Here is a 23558-nt window from a genome sequence, read left to right on the forward strand (position 1 = left end):
ATTCCGTTGTATTCTGTTGTGTTCTGTTCTATTCTATTCTACTCTGTTATGTTCTATTCTATTATATTCTGTTCCATTCCATTGTGATATGTTCTGTTCTATTCTATTCTGTTCTATTCCGTTGTATTCTGTTGTGTTCTGTTCTATTCTATTCTATTCTACTCTGTTTTGTGTTCTATTCTATTCTATTCTGTTGTGTTCTATTCTATTCTGTTCCATTCCGTTGTGATCTGTTCTATTCTATTCTGTTCTATTCTATTCTATTCTATTCTGTTGTATTCTGTTGTGTTCTGTTCTATTCTATTCTATTCTACTCTGTTGTGTTCTATTCTATTCTGTTCCATTCCATTGTGATCTGTTCTATTCTATTCTATTCTGTTGTATTCTCTTGTGTTCTGTTCTATTCTGTTCTATTCTATTCTACTCTTTGTGTTCTATTATATTCTATTCTACTCTGTTGTTGTTCTATTCTTTTCTATTCTATTCTGTTTGTGCTCTGTTCTCTCCTGTTTAATTTAAACTATATGTATTTATTTGAGTTTTACTTAGTATTTGTTTTGTGCTGTATTCTATTCTATTTTAGTCTATTCTATTCTATTCTATTCTATTCTATTTTTACATTGTTCATATTTCATTTGTTTTAGATTTATTTGTTTTCTATTCAGTTCTACTCTATTCATTTCTGGTTTAGTCTTTTCTATTCCATTGTTATATTCTATTCTATTTTATTTTATTTTATTTAGTTTCATTCCATTCAATGTTTTTGTTTTGCTCTGTTGTTACATTCCAGTCTTCTTTTCTATTCTATCAGACGTATTGTATTTTGTTCTCTTCTACTTTTACTCTGTTCTGTTTGCCTCGTGTAATTAATTTCAGTCAAGCGCTGAACATCAAACTCAGCACACCTACATTAGCATGCGCGCTGATTGGTTTAATTACTATGTGCACAAGAATCTGCAGACAATCTCCACTCAAGCATTTTCTCAAGGTGAAGCCAAGGGCAGCCTGTTCTAATATTAGCATTGTAAAACAAGACTAAGATGGCGTTTATGTGCATACACAGGCAACTCGATGCAAATCTCTTTCTAACTCTCGCCGTATTAAGTGTGTGGGATAATGGGCATATTTTTCACCATCAATCAGCGGTGGAGATTTATGATCTCCGTATGCCCTGAGCTCAAATGCATTGTGCGGCTAATATGACTGTACACTCTGACTCCTAAGAGGATTGCAAGTTTTTCATTCGCTGTTGTCTCATCTAGAGGAATTAGGAATGAGAAATGAGGCCTGGTTGTTTTCCTCTGTTTTTCATGTGTGCATTTCATTGCTGAAATCAATCTGAGCCTGTATTATTGCATGACAGCAATTCTGAGATGTCAGTCTGAACAAGGCATGTTTTACTCTCTCTGTGCTCTATAAGCGCGGATCAACGTCTGTTCAACCTTGTCTGAATCATCACGCTGTCCCTACCGCCACAGTATAAAATCACCTCGTTGTAAGCTAATCTGGGCTCAACCAGTCAACCAGTTAATTTGACTAAAGGCTTTTAAAAGCGTTATTGTGTCTGCATTCTAGCCTGGCACGAAGTGGCGTATACGTAAGCTGGCACGTGTGACATCAAAATTGAATGAAGAGGCCAAAGAATATGTCATTCTCCTGGCTGAATGAGGTTTAGACTAGCAGGCGGTCTGCCAGTGGACCGCGTCCTCATTGCCAGAGCTTGTTTAGAACATAATAATCCCTTCCCATATGTCTGTAAGATTACACTCTCACTCACTGCAGCCCAGTGCGAATAGATTTGATGCAAACATGTACCCAGAACAATAATCTTTCTCTTTTTTAAAAAGAGTATTTGTATATTCTTGATGATGTTAATTTGAACCGTATGTCATAATTAAGCTGGAATGGACTCAAGGTTGTCCTGTGTTGTGAATATATTTAAAGGATGTCGAAACGCACTGTGGATGTTGAAAAGCAGTGTGTGCTACTCCTTTAGTCATAAAGTCACTATTTAGTGTTATCCTAAATATACAAATATTTAAGATACATATTTCACTATAGGAGATAATATCCCAATAAAATAAAATAAAATAAAATAAAATAAAATAAATATTTTAAGATTTAATATTGGTAGAAAATATTATAATGTTAAAATGTTATTCAATGGATGTTGAGCTTTTTTTAAACACACACACACACACACACACACACACACACACACACACACACACATATATATATATATATATATATATATATATATATATATATATATATATATATATATATATATGCATATTTTAAGACAGAGTATTGGAAGAAAAGGGTTGACTATGCATTTTCATGAGTTTTGTTAAGAAAATAAATGATTTTTATATATCATATTGATAGATGTGGTCCCTGATAAGCAAATAAAATAAAATAAAATAGAAATAGGACTAAAAAAAGTGTTATTCAATGAGTGCTGAGCATCTATTTTAATGTATTGTGTCTGTACTGTATATTTTAGGACAGAATATTGGAAGACAAGAGAACAATAGTTTTGAATATAAATTGTAATTAGGTTAATTAATATGTGTCACTAATTTTTATATCTGTGTGGCTGATCTTGTCTCGTCAAATCTATATATATAAAAATATATAGTAAAACAACAAACCTAATGTGACAATAATCATGTATATCCCTGAATATACATACACATTTCTATCCATTTTCCTTCTTTTCCTAAACTCCCTCTCGTCTGTGATTTGTAACACTCAGTTTATTTATGATTATATTTCGAATCATAAATAAATCCTAATAATGTACAGATGACTCAGTATGACTCAGTGCCCCTGCAAACATGTTTTGAAGGTGAGGTGTAATTGCTCTGGAAATTCGGGAATAATACGCAATGAGTTTTCTGACGCCCCCTAGTGCCAAGTTCAGATATGTATTTCATATTCTTTTATTAACTTTAAAGCGCTGCAGTCTTAGCTCCACGACTCCCTCTTGTGGTCAAATGAGAGGTTTCCAAATAAAAAGAAGCCAGCAGCAAAAAAAAAAAAAAAAAAAAGAGCACCCTTTATATATTTATTGGCTTGTTATTAATTGCATGTGTGGTTTAGCTACAGGGTCATATTAAAAGACTGCTGTGTGCAGCTACATTTTCAGAAACAACAGTTCACTGAGCAATAACGGCATCCATGGACCCTTATCCTGGAGTGCTATTTATTTCGTTTTGTCCCACTCCTTTTCACCCCCTTGTTCTTTGTTTTTTCTTTTGTTTTCTGCATGATAAACTTACTATTCCCCTGTCCTTTTTCCAGCTGTTGTGATCCTGACTCCTGTCCCCTTCTCTTTCCTCACGTGTGTGTGTGTGTGTGTTTGTGTCTGTCGTTCTCACCGTATGTCAGATGTATCCAGGACTGCAGATCTCCCATGTGGAAGAGGCCTCCTCTCCAGCGACCATCCCGGGCTGGTGTAAGAAGGGCTGGGGTCACTGTCAGACCCGCTCCTTCATCGTCGTGCCCTACCGTTGTCTGGGTGAGTCACAAACACACCCTGAACAGTTTAGAATACAGACATCCCATCAAGAATGCAGTATGGACCAGATTTAAAAAGCAATATCATATGTAATTCAATTAATCGTGTGTTAATATAGTTGTTTTATATAGCTAAAAAAAAAAATAATAATTTAGGTTGTAGTTCTTTTTTCCTTTGGTGATCTATTCCTGTAAATAAGACTTGTTAATGTACATTTTGTTTATGAGTTTCCTAGGCATCATTTTATAGTACATTGTACTCTGTGATCATGTTATATCACAATCAAAAATATATAAATAGATCCTAAATCTGTTGGCTCATTACTAATGCTGATGAATATGTAATGCTTGTGCAGCTGTTTGGCTCTGAGGGGCTTTTGTCCTTGGTTTTTGTTCCCACTTCTTATATTCTTTTATTTGCAACATCAGCTCATGTGGACATTTTCAAAAATGCATGATCAACTTTTTTAATGCCAGTACTACCTCAGTTCTCATTATAGTAGCTTCTTTGAATTTATTTATGTATTCCAGTAATTATCATAAACACTCTATTGTTCAAAGGTTTGGGTTCTGTAGAATGTATCAATGTTTTTGGAATAATTCTCTCACGCTGTCCTAATCTGTATTTATTTGATCAAAAATACAGTAATAATATTCCACACAATGTCTCTTTTTACTAGGCTATTTAAAATAACTGACTTAAAATAACTTAATATTATAATATATTTTTAAAATTGTATTTATTCCTGTGATGCAAAGCTGGATTTTTGTGCAGCCATTTTTAGTGTCACACGATCCTTCGGAAATCATTCAGAATTATTTATTGTTATTTTTAAAAGTTGAAACTATGGAAGCCAATAAAAAAGTGTAAATCATTAATTGCGAAATAAGGTCATAAGTCATTCACAATTCATTAATCATTCACAACTCTGACTGTTTTTCTCACAATTCTGAATGTATATCTCACAATTTGGATTTTTTCTATCACAATTGTCCAAGATATAAACCATTCTGAGGAGAAAAGAGATAATTTTAGTTTTTATTCAGAAACAGAATTGTAAGATGTAAACTCAAAATTCAGAATTCTGACTTTGTATCTTGGAATACTGAGTTTTGATTCCTCAGAATTGCCAGAAACAAATCTGAATTGTGAGAAGTATATATATATATATATATATATATATATATATATATTATTATTATTATTATTTTTTTTTTTTTTCAGGATACTTTTTTCTACTAAACATTATAAATATATATTTTGTAACATTACAAACATCTTTATTGTCGCTTTTGTTCAATTTAATGCATCTTTGGTAAGTAAAACTAAAAAATAAAATAAAATAAAAAAATAAAAAAATTACTTACTGACCCCAAACTTTTGAACAGTCGTTATTAAAATATTATTAATAATCCTTTATCAATAATGTCATTTTATTGTATTTTTTCAAATGACCCTATGTAATTGTTTCTGCCTATCTGTCAGTGGGTGAGTATGTCAGTGAGGCACTCTTGGTTCCGGATCGTTGCCGTTTCTTACACCAGGAGCAGATGGATTCTTGTGAGAGCTACGTGTACTGGCACAACATCGCCAAAGAGGTAAATACTAAAAGCACACAAAATTACAACCTGGAAAAGTATTAGAACTGTAATTCAACTTGAATAGCTTCATATCTTTAATGGTGAGTCTGATGCGTGTGAAACTGGGGTCCACGCTGTGATCTATGTTATGATCTCCTATTCTCATTTCCTCTCTGCCCTATCACCAGTATCCCCTGGTACTTAAAGTTTTCCCAATTGAATGTTGTAGGTCATTTCACCCTGACACGTATGTGCAATTACAAAAAGATAAAAAAAATAAAATAATGCACTTCAAAGTTTTTAAAGCACTGGCACAGTCATTCATCTTCTGCTCTGTTCATCAGGCCTGCACAGCTGACAGTCTGGAGCTGCACAGTTATGGGATGTTGTTGCCATGCGGTGACCGTTTCCGTGGGGTGGAGTACGTCTGCTGTCCTGGAAGGGCAGGATCCAGTGGACGGGGAGAGACAGAGACTACAGACACTGTACAGGGAGAAACAACACCTTTCGTGTCCATGGCTGGTGAAAAAGTGCTCACCAGGTAAAGAACTTTTGTATTATGTTATATTATATGTTTCTGGTTCCTTTATTGATTTTTGTAAAAAAAAAAAATCAGTTACTTTTCAGTTAATTCAGTTACTTTACCAAATGATGAGATTTCAGTATATCCAAAATAATTCTTACAAAACTTATCCTAATTTAGATTTTAGTTTAAAGAGTTACTGTAGTTGAAAGCTGTGATTGATTCACTAAAGAGTCAGCTCGTACGAGTCGTTCATTTGGGACTTATTTTCAGGAATCAAATTATGTTTTTGATTTGTTAAAAAAGAGTCGAGTCACTTGTTCAAGAATCAAAATACACAGGTTTGGATGTACTGTTTGTTTGATTCACTAAAAAGAATCGACTCACAACTGATATTTGTTCATGTTTTTGATTTAACTTAAAATAACTGACTCATATAAGTAAAAAAAATCATGTTGTACCATATGTGATTAATGAAAACAATACGCTTAAATTAGTCTTTGGTTTGGGAATTACTCAATTATTATGTGTTTAATTCACTAAAAAGAACTAACTCATATGAGTCACTCATTTGTTAATCAGTCTGCGCTGTATGTGTTTGGTTCTCTTAAAACTGCCAAGTCATTTGTTTAGGAATCACACTACAATGGTTGTGCTGTTTGTTTGATTCACGAAAAAGAACCGCTTCATAAGAGTCATTTGTTTGAGACTCAGACTACATTGGTGGTCTGGATGTTTTTGATAAATTTTTTGCCTGTATGTTTTTGATTTTTTTTTAAAGAACCTGCACATATGAGAATCAGACTACATTGGTTGCACTGGATGTTTGATTCACTGAATAGAAACAGCTCAGAAAAGTAATTCATACATGAATCAGACTACACTGGTTGCATTGTATGTTTGATTCACTAAAAGGAATCATCTTAGACTCATTCCTATGAGAATCAGACTACACTGGTTGAACCTTGATTTAAAACTGACAAAATATGAAAAAAAAAAAACTTTTTTTTTAACTTTAAAATCCTTCCCACTTGATCAGTGTGAAAACGACGCCACCCACTCCCAGTCCCTCTCCCGAGACAGACATCGAGGAAGATGATATGGAGGAGGAAGAGGAAGAGGTAGTAGAGGAAGAAGCAGAGGAAGAAGAAGAAGAAGAGGAGGAGGAAGGCAATGATGAAGATCCAGCTGAGGTAGAGGAAACTGAAGATGAGGAAGCCGCGCCGAAGGTGAAGGACCAAGAAGACTATGAGTATCCCATTGACTCTCATTTCCAAGGCCAAGACTACATGGACAACTTCTACTACGACAAGAACCTCCAGTCTGCCAAAGCCTCCACCCAGCCTCAAACAAGGACTGACAGCCGTGAGTCTTACTGCTGTTTCAAATCGTCTCTCACACACAGACTCTCAGTAGAGGTTAAACAGGAAACGTGAGGTGAAACCACATTGCATTTTTAATGCTTCCTCTTTAACTCCCTCTCATATAGAGATTTAAGTAAACACGCTGCTGGGATTGATGCTACTTCAGTCTCACTGAGCCCTAGAGCTCCTTTTTTCTTCTTTGATAGATTCATGGATTGAATAATCACTGATTGGTGCTTAATTAACCCTCTTTCTCTCCTGTGGGTAGCGCCCACTCCTCGTCCTACAGATGGCGTGGATGTTTACTTCGAGATGCCTGGCGACGACAGTGAACATGCCAGCTTCCTACGTGCCAAGTTGGACTTGGAGGAACGGCGAATGAAACGCATCAATGAGGTGAGGGAGGCGGGACTTTTTATGTGTGTGTGTTTAAGGTCTTATGTGACTTAAGAGTGATTAAGAGGGAATCGTGACTTTATTTGTGCATCAGATCATGAAGGAGTGGGCAGAGGCAGACAACCAGTCAAAGAACCTGCCCAAGTCAGACCGCCAGGCACTGAACGAGGTACAGAAATGAATTAATTGATTGTGTTGTGTAATACTTTTATTAAGTAAGGATGCATTAAATAGGGTTAACATAACAGTGGAGAGATTTATAATGTCACAAAACATCTGAAGCAGCAGCATTGATAATAATTCTAAATGTATCTTGAATAAATTTGAATGTGTCACTAAAGACTGGAATAATGGCTGCTAACAATTCAGCTCTTCATTGCAGAAATAAATTACATTCGAAAATATATTAAAATAACATTTTAGCAAATAAATGCAGCCTTTGTGAGCAAACTTTACTTAAAAAAAAAAGTAATTAAAACAAAATCTTACCAACCTTAAACTTACCGTTGTGTATGCTATTTATTAAAGGGGTCCTATTTTACACTTTTGTGACATTTAATTTTTTTTTTTTTGTCAAAAACGGTCGCAATTTAGATTCTCTTGACTCGTGATCTTAGGACTGACCCTTAGATTTTAACAGACTACTGTACATGTTATCTGCTTGAATAGTCTGATTAGGTAAAATGTGCTGCATGTGATATAAATAAAGGTAATGGCAACAATAGTTAATACTGATAGTTCTCTTGAGGGTGAACTTAATTGTTATCCTTCACATCCTGGTAAAAAAAAAAAAAAATTAAACAAAAAACCCCGACACAAGAGTGGGACCTGTGTTTCAGAAACAAACTGGGATTCAGATCTTACAGAAATGGCCACTTTGATCGCTCCAGTCAATACCTATTGAATAAAAATCCATTCTGCCTTCTTCTTGTCTTGTTAATTATACTGTTTCAATTAAAAAAAATACTACTGTGACTATTCTCAAAAATGTCTCTCTTTTTCTCTCTTCCCCAGCATTTCCAGTCTGTTTTACAGACCCTTGAGGAGCAGGTAGCGGGTGAGAGGCAGAGGCTGGTGGAGACGCACCTGGCCCGCGTTGTTGCCACCCTGAATAACAACCGCAGACTGGCTCTGGAGAGCTATCTGAGCGCCGTGCAGAGCGACCCTCCACAGGTCCGTCCTCTTAAAGACAACTGCTACAAGAATATAAGCACAATTATGTACTTGCAATTTACAAACAGTATATATTTTTTCTTAATTATCATCAACATTTACATTGACGTATTTGGCAGACACTTTAATTCAAAGCAATTTATACTGCATTCAAGGATCCATTTTTATTCAATTCATTCTTTCCCTGGGAGTCGAAACTGTGACATTTGCGCTGCTAGTGCCATGCCAAGTAAATATTATGTTTCTAATTCTCTCCAAATCTCTCTTTGACATGATTTCTCTTTCTCCTACTCCCTCACAGCCGGACCGTGTTCTCCAGGCTCTGAAGCGTTATATGGCCGCAGAGCAGAAGGACAGACGACACACTCTACGTCATTACCAGCACATTGAGTCAGCCGACCCTCAGAAAGCTGAGCAGATGAAATTCCAGGTTTGAGACATACACCCAGATCATCTCTACAACTTTAACCCCTTACAATAAGATCTGATTTGTTAACATTAGTTTAATGTTTTAACATTAGTAACTAGTTTTAGAACATAACGCTTTACTTTTTTATAGGGCTTCACAATTTGGCGCAAAATGTTGTGATATTATATACATTTCATCATCATTTAATAATAATAGCATATCAGAACATATGTGATTTGTAATATATTGTTGTCTGAAACAGAATTTTGAACCAATAGGATTTCAGTGTGGGCGGAGCTACGTAGCACAGCATGACACGAATAGAAACCAAAATGTCTCACTGCTAATTGTAGACAACGTGTCTGTCTGCCTAACGCAGACATGAAAAGGATGAGATTTATTGCTTGGTCATGTTAAATGATGCAAAGATAAATGAAAGGGTAATTTGATATCTGTGTTTGAAGGTGTACACACACCTGCATGTGATCGAAGAGAGGATGAACCAGAGCCTGGCTCTGCTATACAAGGTCCCTGGCCTGGCTGAGAAACTTCACGACGAGATCCGTGAGAAGTTTTTTTGTGACTCCCTTGCTGGCTCAGAAGTCTAATAGCTCTCAGAATCATTCATTGAATCTGTCTGTCTCTGCAGAGGAGCTAGTGAGAACAGAGAGGGGGGACATCAGCGAACTGATGACCACTTCCTTTTCTGAGACGCGCACCACTGAGGAGCTTCTTCCTGCCGAGAGTGAAGAGGAGCGAGATGACGAGGAGGAAGAAGACAGAGCTTTCCAGAATCGCCCTTACCCACCACGCATCGGTACAATAACCACATATACAAAACACATGCATTACAAAGAAGGAAATGAAGCTTAACACAACAAATCTTGAGCATGATAACATTGTGAAAATACTAACCATTCTTTATCCTATTCCTTCTATCTCTTTATTTTTGGTAATGTAGATCCCCAGCCTAATGAAAAGAAAGGTAAATCCTAAGCTCTGGTTACACTTCCTGTAATATCATTCTCATATTATAGTTTGTTCTTATACTGCATGTATATAGTTTTTTTTATTTACAGTTATATATGAATATTTCTGTATGTCTACAGTTTCATCAGTGGATGAGTATGACTACACCACCTCTGAGAGAGGACCAACTTATGAATATGAGGAGAAGGTTAGAGCAAATTCTTACACAGAATAACAACCATTTACGATTGCATGTGTACTAGTGTTGCTCAGCAAGTGTTTCTTACCAAAGTGACTTTGCTTTAGAATGAAATGCATGCTTAGTTCTTACTGAATACTGCTTAGTATACACTATGTACTCCCCTTTTATTCCACATGTAAACCAGTAGTAATGCTGCATTGTTGTCACATGACCTTAACTAAGCTACATGTCAGATAGGGGTGCACAAATGGGGGGGGGGGGTCTAATTATAATATTGCTATTGATTATATATGTCGTTATATAATAATACAATTATTATTATTATTGTTTAATGAAAATTCTACAATAAAATATTACAATTGTAATAATAAATAACTATCATCATCATCAATATTTTTATTATTACTAATGCTTTTCAAGACAGTATGATGTTTCTGCAGTCTTGTACGTTTACCACAGGATGGCACCATTTGTAGTTGAATAAGTTGAGATGATATTTCCCCAATTAAGTTTGGGAAACCCTTGCAGTATCTGAGAAAATTTGAATAATTTGAACAAAATAAGAGATCATACTAAATGCATGTTATCCATCTCTCTTATTTTTGGAAAATTATTCACATTTTCACAGATTCTGCAAGGGGTTCGTAAACTTCTGCATGCCACTGTATATTTATTTATTATTATAAAAAAAAAAAAAAATTCAATGCCTGTAAGCTGAAAGCTCGAATAGAATTTAAAATTATTTTCTTATCACATGATGAACTCCGTGTCCTGTGTGCCTCAGATAAACACCTCTGTGGAGCTGAAGCAAGTGGTCTACAAGTCTCCAGGAATCCAGAGAGATGAGCTGGTGAGCATCCAAAGCCCTTCATTTGTGAGATCTTGGGAAATTACTGTCCCATATATTTCTCATGGTACATTTACATTTATGCATTTAGCAGACTCTTTTATCCAAAGTGACTTACAGTGCATTCAGACTAATATATATATATATATATATATATATATATATATATATTTTTTTTTTTTTTTTACCAGTATTTGGTGCATTTTATCATTTAAGTTCAATAATGCATTTGTTAACCAAGTAGAATTAATTTACATCGTAAGCAAAAAAAACTATACCCCCTCAGGTGCTGATTTGGTTCTTGTCTTGTACTGAATGTGAAACTCAATGCCTCATTGTTTTCTAATACAGCAGCCAGATGTTTTGGAGACATTTAACCGCGGGGCAATGGTGGGGCTTCTGGTGGTCGCCGTGGCTATCGCTATGGTGATGGTCATCAGCTTGTTACTAGTTCGCCGTAAGCCTTATGGGACCATCAGTCATGGCATAGTGGAGGTGAGAGTTTGTCTGAGAGGATCACTACTAACATTTGCATGTTTGTATTTGAAGCAGCATGTCCAAGAAACAGGGTCAAAAGGGCTTCTGGCTGATGTTTATGGTTTACATGCTTGCATAGTTCAATTACACCATAACCCATTGAAGTACATTATATTTATCTACAGTATAACATGAGGAAGTAACAACCAAGCCCTGAAGCAGTTTCCTGTTGCTATCTGTTTTGCAATCTAGTCATTTGATACCTAATCTGATGTTTTTGTTTGATAGGGAAAAAAACATAACAGGAAAAGTCAAGTCATGAAACAGAATTGAATAGTTCATTAAAAAGTCATATGTACATAGAGTATTCTGCAAAGTATTTCATAAGTTTATTGTGAAAAGTTTCATAAAACTTGTAAAAGATAAACACAGGCATTTATGAATCATGTATAACATTCTCTTTTTCAATAACTCCATGAATATTTACCCAGTGAACAATTAAGTGGACATGAAATAAAGATTTGTGTTGAAATTACTTTGTAGAGACAGTGGACCATTTCTGCTTTAACATAAAAAAAAGTTCATTTTGAAATAGTTTGAAATGAGAAAAGTAGCATTTGTGTAATCTATAGCTGCAATTATAAGATATACAACAGCAGTTTTGAGAAATAGTTGTGAGACATTAAGTTGTAATTTCAAGAAATTAAGTCAAAATCAGTAGATATAAAGAGGAAGGTTTTTATTTTAATCTGTCAGCAATCAAGTATTAATCAGTTTAGATGGTAGGTCAATATACATAAATGGTAGCTCATATTAATTTGTTATATGATGTTATCATCATGAATATTTGACAGAATCAAGCTTGTAATGGACAATAGCTATCTGTATTTTAATTCATATACAGGGCCTAGATTTAAAAAAAAAAAAAAAAAACATTCTCAAGATTCTTTTGATTTTCATAAACCAGAAATGACTTAGAATAATAATAAAAAAAATAATAATCTAAAATAGCCTCTTTAAGTTAGGATGGCCTCACACCATCTCCTCTTGACATATTTATTCTTACTATTACAATATTTTACTTCTATAATTTAACTGTCTTACGTGTTCTACGTAGAAATACAGTTAAAAACCATTGGGTTGCAAGCTCTTTTCTATTATAAAAGAAGAAAAAAAGGTAGAGAGAAATATTAATAGATTTATTAAACATTAATCAGTATTGAAATACATTTATTAGACAAGGTAATTGAGGATCCTGTAATTTTATTTTTCTTAAAAAGAAAACTAAGATTTTTATTTGATAACTTTCTTACAAATGTATTTTTTTTAATAAATTTTTTCTACATTTCTCGCATTTTTATACTGGTTGGCCACACATATGCTAACACAAGTCACTAATCTTGTTAAATCTTAAATAGTTTTTTCCATACGGGAAGCCCGCTCAAATGTGCCTGCCTTAATGATTTCAGATTTACTCAACTTATTAGAACATTTTCGTTCATTAATTTTTCCCATTTAATATCACTTATGCTCCATTCTAAGCGATTCTTTCTCCTCATCTCTCTCCCAGCAGGTCGACCCCATGCTGACCCCCGAGGAGAGACAGCTGAATAAGATGCAGAATCACGGCTATGAAAACCCCACTTACAAATTCTTCGAGCAAATGAACTGAGGAGGGCTCTGCAGTCTCCAGGCCATGCCCTCCTCTCTCGCCTCCCGTTTATTGATTGGGGTTTCCACTGCAACCCCCCTCTCCCTCGTACTGTATGTATGACTATATGACCGATGTTCAAAATGTACAACAAACCTGGCACGTAAATAGGGAGTTTGTAGTAAAACGTTTGCATACTACTCTCTCATCAGGGAGAGAGACTAATAAGAGAATCCGCAGAACTCCGAAAGCTCCTTTATCCCCCGGTTTTTCCTTTCATTCATGAGGGTGAGGCTGCGCCGAGATTGCTCGGCCGTTTTAAAATCTTGGAAAAGTGTCACACTTTCTTTCAGAATGAATTTCAAAGAAGCTAAACTCGACCTGAGTGCTTTGTTTTTGTCGCTTCTATTTTCAAAGCAGTTTATTTCACGGTGAAACTGTGATACGAATGAAATAATATATTTTTGAGTTCACCGGAAGATGTTTTGACCCTCTAAGACAACGTAGTTCTAGAAATCATTTTAGAATAACCTGCTAGTCTCTTTCTGTTTGACTTCAGACATAAAATGAGCGAGGTTTGTATTCGCGCGTAACTCAACCATCCGACATCCTAATAGATTGTTAGTCTCAAATCACACAGAATCAGTGTTTTAAATGTAGGCTACCACGAACGTTCATCGAACAATACTACCCGAAAGCTTCGAATATTTTTCTGGTATTGCTTCTTTAAAAGTCGATTCTAAGTAATCTGAAGTCCATACGCGTAAAGAAAAGCATGCGAAATTTGGTGTATGATGCTATAACGTACTTGTGTTGGTCCTGTTTCTTGCTTTTTGATAAAAATTAAAATATCACACTGCAACAATGACGTGTACATAACTAAAGACGTAACTAAAATAGACGTTTCTATCATTAATTTGTATCGACGCAATGTGTGGACGTAAAGATGACCTTGTGCTGCTCACACAGAGAACGAAACATTTCCTAACATGGCTGAATGAAAACGGACTGTTGTATAAACCAGCACAAGAAAATGACACAGTAACTTCTGACTGAATGTATCTTCGGTAGACATAGGCTCCATTCACGTCCCTCATCACACAACGCGGCGGTTAGAGCGTAGGTTAGTTAGCTTAGCTAATCGCTCCGTTTTCACACAGTAGTTGATTTAACTGCCGAGGGTTTGTGTTGCGTAACTGAAACTAGCGTCACCTCTGAAAAAAACTGACGAGATGTGATTCCAAAACTGGTTTAGCTTTCTGTAAGTCTTTAAATTCAAGGTTGTTGTTTGTTTTTGTTTTTATATTAGAGGGTTATAGAGTTGTCTGTCTAATGCGTTTCTGTTTTAGTACATGATAGAAATTTGATATAAAATTTTTGAGTATCTGTCGCTGTGAAACAAATAACGTAAACCCAACCATTACTGTTAGCCTGTTAAATCGTTTTATTAGTAGACCGAACGGGTTTTTGAGAAGAAAACAGCATCATCCTGTGCTTATATATTACGTGACATATCAGCAGAAGTGAAACCAAAGTGTGGGCCCAGTACATTTATGTTTGTCATTACTTCAGTCCAAAACTACATTTTTATACCAAACCAAATTCTGTCCCATGAAATCTTGGCTTATATTTATTAAAAATAATAATAAATATACAGATTTATTCTGGACGCAACAAACCTTTTGACATGATCATTTGTGTCTGATTGCATTGCCTTTTTTGTCTTCCTTTGTTTGTTCCGCAACATTTTGAACACCTCTGAACTGAATCCAAACCACAGAAGCAGCTTGCTTAACTGTACATTATTGGAGCATTTGATTGGATAGAAGTTTCTAGATTAATTCTAATAAGTTTAAGGCATCATTAGATTTATTAGACTTAGAATGGTCTTATTCAACAACTGGCACCAGATGCTCATGGCACTTAAAACGGATCACGGATGACCTTATGTTGTTTTGATCACTCTGAGGTACATTTATGAATTATGAATTAAAATTTAGGACTCATATAGATTTTGTACCAGCATCAAACAGATTTAGGATGGTGTATTCAATAGGGATTGAATTTAATCTCATAAATGTCTTCTCTTGGTTGAAATGACCCTTCCCCCTTTTATCGTGAACCAATAGAAATGTAAACGGATGTTTTAACTGCTGCATTATTGCTTTTTTCAATGCTGTGTTTTGGATGTAATTATATGTATTTTTTATTTAAGTCAATATCAATTGGAGTTTGGGTCATTTGCTATATAGATTTGGACTGTAAACACTGAAAGGGTCTCATGCTTGAAAACTAAACTAATTAACTGAGAGCACAACTGTATCCAGATCATCTGTGTCCATTCATCAGTACTTTAAAATCTTTCCACATCTTGCTGAAGAATCAATAAAGTGAAGGTTATGATGGAAATGCAGTTTACATCTAATGTGTTGAACATCCTACCCCCATTTTATCTAGCAATCAAATTACTAACATATATTGAAGATACAGATTGATAATGTAAAATAATTACGGTGTAATTTGGTGCACTGGTGCTTTAAGGAACTTGGCGTTAAGCTACTGAAACCAATGCAGTGAAATAAGCTGATCTCGAATTGTTCTGAATTTCACCAAAGACGTGTTCTGGATATGATTGGAAGGCCAAATAATGTGTTGTATTTTAAATTGACATGTATAATAAGAGCAAGCAACCTGTGAACTGATCTGGCTTGTTGTATTTGCATTAAAATGACAATAAAATTATAAATGACCCACAAAGTTTGACTCTGACTTTTAACTTTTGGAAATAATGTGCATTATAGCGAATGGCATAATCCTGTTAACAAGCTTCTTATCATCATTAACAAACTAAATTACACCAGTTATATTTGTCTGTCAGTTCATTTAATTCATGACTAATATAACTAGTACCTAATATGACTAGTATAACCAGTTAATTGACATCATAAAAAGCCATCAAACTTTTAATTATGCTTATTTTTATTTTCTACCCTATACCTGTTGGGTTGAGTCCAATATTAGCTTTAGAAAATTGTAGCTTACCTTCACTTCGCTGAATGATGATTTTTCCACTTGAGCGGATGGTGAACAATCTCTATAGACCAAAGCAGAGGAACAGGAAATACAAGCTTTGTTTAGCTATAAAGAACTCATTTACAGTACACATTTACAAAGCAGGGACATCTAAAAACCAAACTGCTTGCAGGGTTTGCTGGAATTCATGATGTTGGCAGAAATCTATTTAAAGTACTCTATGATGAACTGGTTTGTTTAAGCTGCTTTAAGAAATGTGTGAAATTCTTTAGATGCTGTTTGAATTATTATAATTTTATTTTAGTTATTTTTTTATTTTTTTGAAGACTTGTGCTTCTTTTCAGTATAAAACCTCTGTAGTGTATCACATTGCCCAAGCATGTGTTTTATTTTGCTATATTTATTTTTGCTTCTTAACCCACTGCACAAAATAAGTTGGTTAATGTCAAACAGCAAAATGATTCATCTTGAATAGTGTCCATCCTTTCATCCATCTCATAAAAAGCGAGCAGTTTCTTTATATCAAATAACAACAGCCCACTCAAGTTAATATTAAGAAATAGCCTCCTTCTAAGTTTAAAACCTTGTGATCAGAAGCCACCTGAGTTTAAGAGCAGGGTTAAATTAACAGGATAGGTAAATGTATTTTGTATTTTTAAGATTTTGCTTCCACCCATTGAAACAGTATGTAGCACAATGAGACAACAAAAAATGCTACCCATCAGATTATCCTTTATTAACGCGTACTCTTACCCTAAACCTAAACTTACTGTGCAGTAAGCCTTGGTAGGACAATCTGATGGGTAGGATGAGATGTCAAGCACTTCAGACCTTTTTTCTTTTTTTTTTTCTGTTCTTGGTATTGAAACTTTTATTATTGTGGTCTCTTCACAAATATCTAACTCACCAGCAGCCAATGAAACCTCATGCATGTGTTTTTGTACTTGTATATATCCTTTACAAACTACCATCGCTTGAAATATTTGACTTGTTTTATTAGGAAATGACACAGAGTGATATTCCATAAGTCTTTCATTTTTCACTTTTCATTAACTGAAGCCATAGTGCCAATTATTACTGATTATTGACTGCTGTAAATTCAGACTGCTAACACTGAATCTGAAGGATGTTTCTCAGGACAGACTACACTAGCATTCATTAAACATCTACTACCAATTAAAATAAATAAATAAAAATCATCAAGTAAAAAAAGTTCCGGTTACTGTGTCATCTTGACAAGAAATCAACTCCATCAGAATCTGGTCAAACCACATGAGCCAGATCACTTGCTTAATACTTTTTCATACCATGTACACATTTAACCAGTAAACAAATAAAGTTTGCTACAATTTAATAAATCATATATAATCTTATAAAAGTTAGGACCAAGCTTTTGTAAAGGGAAACTAGCTTTATCTTCTATTCAGAAATATAACATGGACAGCCAATGGACAGAGTGCTGACTTTATCTTTGACTACCAACAAAAAAAGAAAATAATGAATATACAAGCAAAACCAACCAGCCCACTAAATAAAATGTGTCAGTACTGTGTAAAGAAAATTCGTTTACAATATTATAATGTTTTCTAGAAAGAAAGAAAAAATCACGTAAAAAATTTGAGTTATGTTCAAAAAAACACACTCTCTCTCTCGTGCAGTTGAGATAAGATACTTAAATACTTCTTTGACCAGCTTATTGTCTTTAATTTTATCTAAACTGATTGAGGTTTTACAGAAACAGATAGTAGTGTTTTATGTTTCACCTTACTGTGACATATTTACACAAGGTTGAATACAGGATAGGTTACCATTACAGACTGATTGGGAAAGCAGATAATCTAGTGCAAGTACAGCGGAAACACTTAAGGAAGCACTTTGCTTGACATAATTATTAAAATTTCAAGCCAGGAAAAAAAAAAAAAACTACTGCTAATTCAAAACACTTCAAAACATACAATGAGAAAGACGAAACCATGATAGCTCTCAAGGAAATAGAAGTCTTAAACCTCTTCATGAGGTCAAAGAATGGAGATTTCAGCCTCTTTGCTCGTAAGATATTAGCTTTGGACAAGAAAGAGTTAGATTGTCTCCAGCGATAACAGAAGTATAAAAAGTTCCGGTTACTGTGATTAGTTAACTTGGCCAGAAATCAAACTCTAACAAAATCTGGCCAAACCACACTTAGATCTAGATGAGCCGGATTATCTTGTTAGTTTTTGTTGATTCTCAGAAGGAGAAATACATGTGGTAAATATAACAATGTTTTGAAAGCAGTTTCCTCTAAAAGAATGAATCACAGTCAAAAGTTTGATTGTAAGAAATTAGAAAAAGGTGTTTCACATGTTGATTATGTAAAGTACTTCACTTGATCTGTATTTCTTGAAAAACCCTAAAAAAAGATTTGTATTGTGTACAAACGTTTCCCAGTTGTTTTTATTGTGGATATACATATAAACATTCAGACACAATAAAACAAAATATAGTCTAAACAGCTAACATGCATTAATTTTAAATGCAACTGTAAAAAAAGTAATTTTCCAAAACCAATTGTATTAAAAAAGTTGTAAAAAATTGTAGTACAAAAATACATAAAATACAATCAAATAAATAAACAATGCATTATTTTAAATGTGCAGTAGTACAAAAATGAATAAGCTTAATAAAAAATTATAAAAAAATATTAAAGGTTAATAGAGTTTAGCTTAATAGAGAGTGCTTTTTAAAAACTAATGCCAGAAATGCATGTGATGTTGCTGAGGAGAGCTGTTAAAGTAAAATAGCTAAATAAATATGAGACATTTCAGCTAGTCATTGAAATATTTCCCCACCAGTCTTTGGAGCTTTTCCTATACTTCTTTTATTCTGTTTTTTTTTTTCTTTTTTTTTGTTCAGTCATTTAATTTACATGTGTATTTCTATTTCTTCTGCACTTTTTAACCTGTTAACTGTCACTCACATTTTTGAACATAGACTTGAATGTGCATGATCCAAATCTAAATTTTATAATTCATGACTGAAAACATTTTGTAAGATAATATTGATGTACAATTGCCATGATAATGCAATGTTTGAATATAAAATGGGTTTCAAATGATGAATTTTGATATTTTATGTTTTCAAGTGACATAATTTCTGATAATTTCTAAAGTGTGATAGAGAAAAAGGCAACAAAGAAGACTTTTTTTGACAAAATTTATGTTTTTGATGTGCACTCTTGCCATAAATTAATATATTACTTTTCCTACATAATTCTTTACAAAACAGATTGGTAAAATATATATTTAGGACTCTTAGACCTTTCCAACCATATAAAGTTTGTCATGATTAGATCAGGATTTAACTGGAATATAGTAAAGTACACGTAAGGTGACAGTTAACAGGTTAATTATTTCATTCATAAATTAATAAAAAGATAAAGAAAACTAGTCATAAATTTTACAGTAAAGCACAATCAAATACCAGAGCACCCGTAGATGATTTTCAAGTGTAACTTAAGTTACGATGCTTTTGGGAAACAGACCGTAATATTAAGATCAGTTGTACACTACACAATCGTTTTTACGAACTTCTTAGACTTACAAAGTTTTTGGGGAAACTCAGCCCAATACAAATCTTTTTTAAGGATTCTTACGAACTACAGATCAATTGAAGTACATAACATAACGTGTAAACTCCTTCTTCCTCATTTCTTACAATTAAACATCTGAATATGATTCTAAAGGAATCTCTGTCGGACAATGGCGAGTCATTTTGGCATTAATACATTGGATGGATATGAATTCTTGATATCAACAATTAACAATTTCACTAGTTAAAATGGTAAATATTTATAGCAGGAATTTAGGAGTTGGGGAAAATGACCCCCTTAAGGACTGTGTAGCCTAAGTTAAATATGTCCTGAACAATTATCACAGTTTAAGTGACAATGACATAAATTATATCCCAAGAATGAAAAATGTATTTATTAAAGAGTTTTCATGACTCATTTGTACCAAGGGGTCATTTTCCCCTTGGGTAAAAATCATATTAAAGGTCCCGTTTTTCGCGCTTTTTTGAAGCTTTGATTGTGTTTACAGTGTGCAATACAACATGTGTTCACGTTTAAAAAACACAGTATTTTTCACACAATTCACCGCTGTTTTCATTGTCATAAAAACGGGTTGATGACTTCCTTGTTCTATGAAGTCCCTCCTTCATAAATACGTAACGAGTTCTGATTGTGCCAGCGGTTCCTGTGTTGTGATTCGACAGCAGCTGAGCGCATGCTGCCCTCCTGGAAACGCTATTGGGCTAGTTTTGAGAAGCAAGTGGGTAGGATTTGTTTTGAAAACCTGCCAATCCTGATCTGAACCATAGACAGTAAAATAATGCACATGCTGGAGATGTACTTATAATCACAGGAGCGATTTTACTGACGAGATGCGCATGAAAATCACATTTGATTTTTTTTTGCACAGCCCTAACCTAGTTGACAAAGCTAAACAGCGTTGCCCTTTGTGTAATAAATTACAGAAACTGTTAAACGCACCAACTTAAATAATAAAATACACTTACCGGTTGTGGTCCATAAACAACGCCTTCTCCAGACAAAGACGGAAATGCTTCATCTTTCAAGAATAATCTTTGTGCGAATCCGGCATTAAAGTAATTGAGATTGAGGAAGCTTGCTGTCCTTAGCTAAATGTGCTGCACATAGTTTTACATGTGGATTATAATTTTCGGGAACCGAGTTAAACATAAATTGTAACCATTAAGCTCCAAGTACAGCGTCCCTGGGAAGCCCAAACAAAGATGATTGGACTCCAAGATGAAAATAACAGCGTTTCAATGACATGGCGACAAACACAAATGCAACTCTTCCTCTTCTATGTCGGAGCGCAACAAGACCACGCCCCCTGTTTGTGAATTCACGTGGGCGGAGGTTAGTCAAAAAACTGTTTTAGTGACATCATTACTGCAGGAACTAGAGGGATGTAGTCCAAACGGGTCATTTTTTATAGGTGAATTCTGTTAAATCAAATATCTCGCTTGGCATTGAACTTTGAGCTTTAGAATTTTAAAGATATTATTTATACTCTAACAACAACATTGCACACTAACTAAAGTTTAAAACATGGGATCACGAAGACCTTTAAAAACACTCTTCAGTACACTTAATATTTTATTTATTTATCTTTTATTAAAATATGTGTACAGCTAGAACAAGAAAACAGTAACATGAAGTAACAGCCAGATCACTGGATCCACAGACGGACTGAAAAAAGAAAAAAAAAAAACACCAACATAGATCAGCTGTATTACATCTTAATGACTTAAAACTGCATGCTCTTTCTCTGGAGGATAAACACTCAGAATGGTGCTCTAGTTGGAAGCGATAGTCCTGTCGATCCAGGAGCGCAGTGGGGAGATTCGGGCGTAGATTCCAGGGAAACGGGTGTCACAATTGCTTGTTCCTGCGGACACCGAGCCCACCAGAGACCAGACCCCTGAACGCTCACACACCAGAGGACCACCAGAATCACCCTGAGAAAAACACACATTTGATTTGAACAGCAGCAACACTGAGATGGTAATGTGTTTCTTGATCTGTCTTCATATACCTGGCAAGATGAGGAACCAGAGGCTCCAGCACAGATCATAGCATCAGTGATAGTGTTCTGACCCCAGATCTGCTTGCACAAAGTAGGACTTATGATGGGTACACCTGTCTGCTGTAGGATCATTGGGCTCGCTAAAAAGAGAGGAAATCATGACACATTGTCTTGCACAGTTAACAGATGTGTTGTTATTCTCTCAGTATATTTTTGTTTTATAGATGACTTACTCGTGATGGCAGTTCTACCCCAGCCAGTGGTGAAGCAGCGGGTTCCAGGCAGGATGCTGAGGGTTGATGGAGCCAGACATACAGGAGAGATACGGGGAGTCAGTGTGACTGGAGATGACAGTTTCAGCAGAGCAATGTCATTGTTGAAGGTCGCCCTGTTGTAGAGTGGATGGGTGATGACCTGCAGATACAGAAAAGAGGCATCAATGCTGAAAGCTGCCTTTATAAATGGTGAACTAAGATATTCGCTTAATTTATTTTTGTTGTTTTAACCCTTCTATTATTTTAACCTTTTTTCTGTTGCCTCTATGTGCTGCTTATTTTAAATGCATGCTAAAAGGTTATTTTGGCAACTTTTAGGAGTATACTAGAACATAAATGAATGCTTTTTTTTATTACTTAAATATCAGGTCATATAAAAACTTTCGGTAACACTATTTCGATAGTCCACTTTAGACATCAACTACATGTCAACTAGCAGTTAGTAGAGTATTAGTTTTCTGTCTGCATACTGTCTTCTAACACTTTCATTGATAACTTATTCAACTAAACCTAAACCTACCCTAACAGTCTGCTCTGAAAGTCACTAGACATGTATTTGCAAATAATGATATTTAGTTGATATGTAGTTGACATGTAGTTAATAAGTTATTTATAGTTAGTAGAACGTCTAAAGTGGACTATTAAAATAAAGTGTAACCTAACTTTCAATACATTAGCCATTCCTTTGGAGAAATGTGTAACAATTACTCAAAAGTTCAATGAAATTATGAAAATACATTTGTAACCATTTGGATCACTCCTTTGCGTAAATGCAAGAAATTGTTATTATTATTATTATTATTATTATTATTATTATTATTATTATTATTATTATTATTATTATTGTTATTATTATTAATAATAATACATTTTGTTTAGGTATAATGATTTGGTTGTTATTATGTAAAAAAAACTAATTGCTTTAAAACAACATAAACAGTCAGTATACTATGAGTCATAAAGCATTGGCTAATCACTCATTTTGATTTAATCTCTGATCCACTGAGATTAATAAACACTGTTACCTTGGAAACTAATTTGACCTGGATGGGTTCAACATTGGAGCCACGATCATGTTCTCCAAGAATGACACGGTGATCGCCAACCCTAAAAAAAGATAAAGAAAAAGTCAATGGTTAAAAGACAGACAGAAAGCTGAAAGAGCATCTATTAACCACTTCTGAATGTTATGTTTGCCAGACTGAAGACTCTTACAGGACAGGGCAGTGGGCAGCAGTGAGAACCCAGTTCTGGTTGATCAGGGATCCTCCACAGAAGTGGAAACCATTGGACAGCTGTTTCAAAGGTAAAAGTACTGAAAATGTGAAACTTACTCTTTAAGCAAAGCAGACAAATGTGTGTTTGAAAAACAGATGAGTTACCTGAAGAGAGACCTGCCAGGGCCAAGAACCAGAGATGGCATCCTGTCCATTCACAATCCTGCTGCCGATCGTCTGTGGCTTAATCGCTGGCACTCCACAACCTGTTATTACAAAACATAACACATTGTTCATGAGACAAGCATGAGACAGGAAGCTCTTA

At 34.7% G+C, this 23558-nt stretch overlaps 2 protein-coding genes across 2 annotated transcripts in view; one reads left to right on the forward strand and one right to left on the reverse strand.

Moving 5' to 3' along the window:
- Positions 1-13338, forward strand: part of LOC113095046 (amyloid-like protein 1) — a 47077-nt gene extending 33739 nt beyond the window's left edge. The window contains exons 3-17 of the mRNA XM_026260668.1: positions 3397-3526; positions 5012-5124; positions 5451-5647; positions 6669-6994; positions 7262-7389; positions 7484-7558; positions 8404-8562; positions 8864-8992; positions 9436-9535; positions 9621-9788; positions 9933-9956; positions 10081-10148; positions 10927-10992; positions 11341-11484; positions 13040-13338. Of these exons, the coding sequence (XP_026116453.1) occupies positions 3397-3526; positions 5012-5124; positions 5451-5647; positions 6669-6994; positions 7262-7389; positions 7484-7558; positions 8404-8562; positions 8864-8992; positions 9436-9535; positions 9621-9788; positions 9933-9956; positions 10081-10148; positions 10927-10992; positions 11341-11484; positions 13040-13138 (1926 nt within the window). The 3' untranslated portion in view covers positions 13139-13338. The remainder of the gene's footprint in view (positions 1-3396; positions 3527-5011; positions 5125-5450; positions 5648-6668; positions 6995-7261; positions 7390-7483; positions 7559-8403; positions 8563-8863; positions 8993-9435; positions 9536-9620; positions 9789-9932; positions 9957-10080; positions 10149-10926; positions 10993-11340; positions 11485-13039) is intronic.
- An 8090-nt stretch (positions 13339-21428) lies between these two features.
- LOC113095048 (chymotrypsin A-like) lies at positions 21429-21890 on the reverse strand. The gene is made up of 2 exons (XM_026260670.1): positions 21751-21890; positions 21429-21673 (listed from the first exon to the last, which is right to left on the reverse strand). The coding sequence occupies exons 1-2, from the start codon at positions 21871-21873 to the stop codon at positions 21512-21514; spliced, it is 285 nt and encodes a 94-aa protein (XP_026116455.1). The 5' UTR covers positions 21874-21890; the 3' UTR covers positions 21429-21511.
- Between the last annotated feature and the right edge of the window lie 1668 nt (positions 21891-23558).

The sequence above is a fragment of the Carassius auratus genome, unplaced genomic scaffold (assembly GCF_003368295.1).
Source record: "Carassius auratus strain Wakin unplaced genomic scaffold, ASM336829v1 scaf_tig00215575, whole genome shotgun sequence".
NCBI lineage: Eukaryota > Metazoa > Chordata > Actinopteri > Cypriniformes > Cyprinidae > Carassius > Carassius auratus.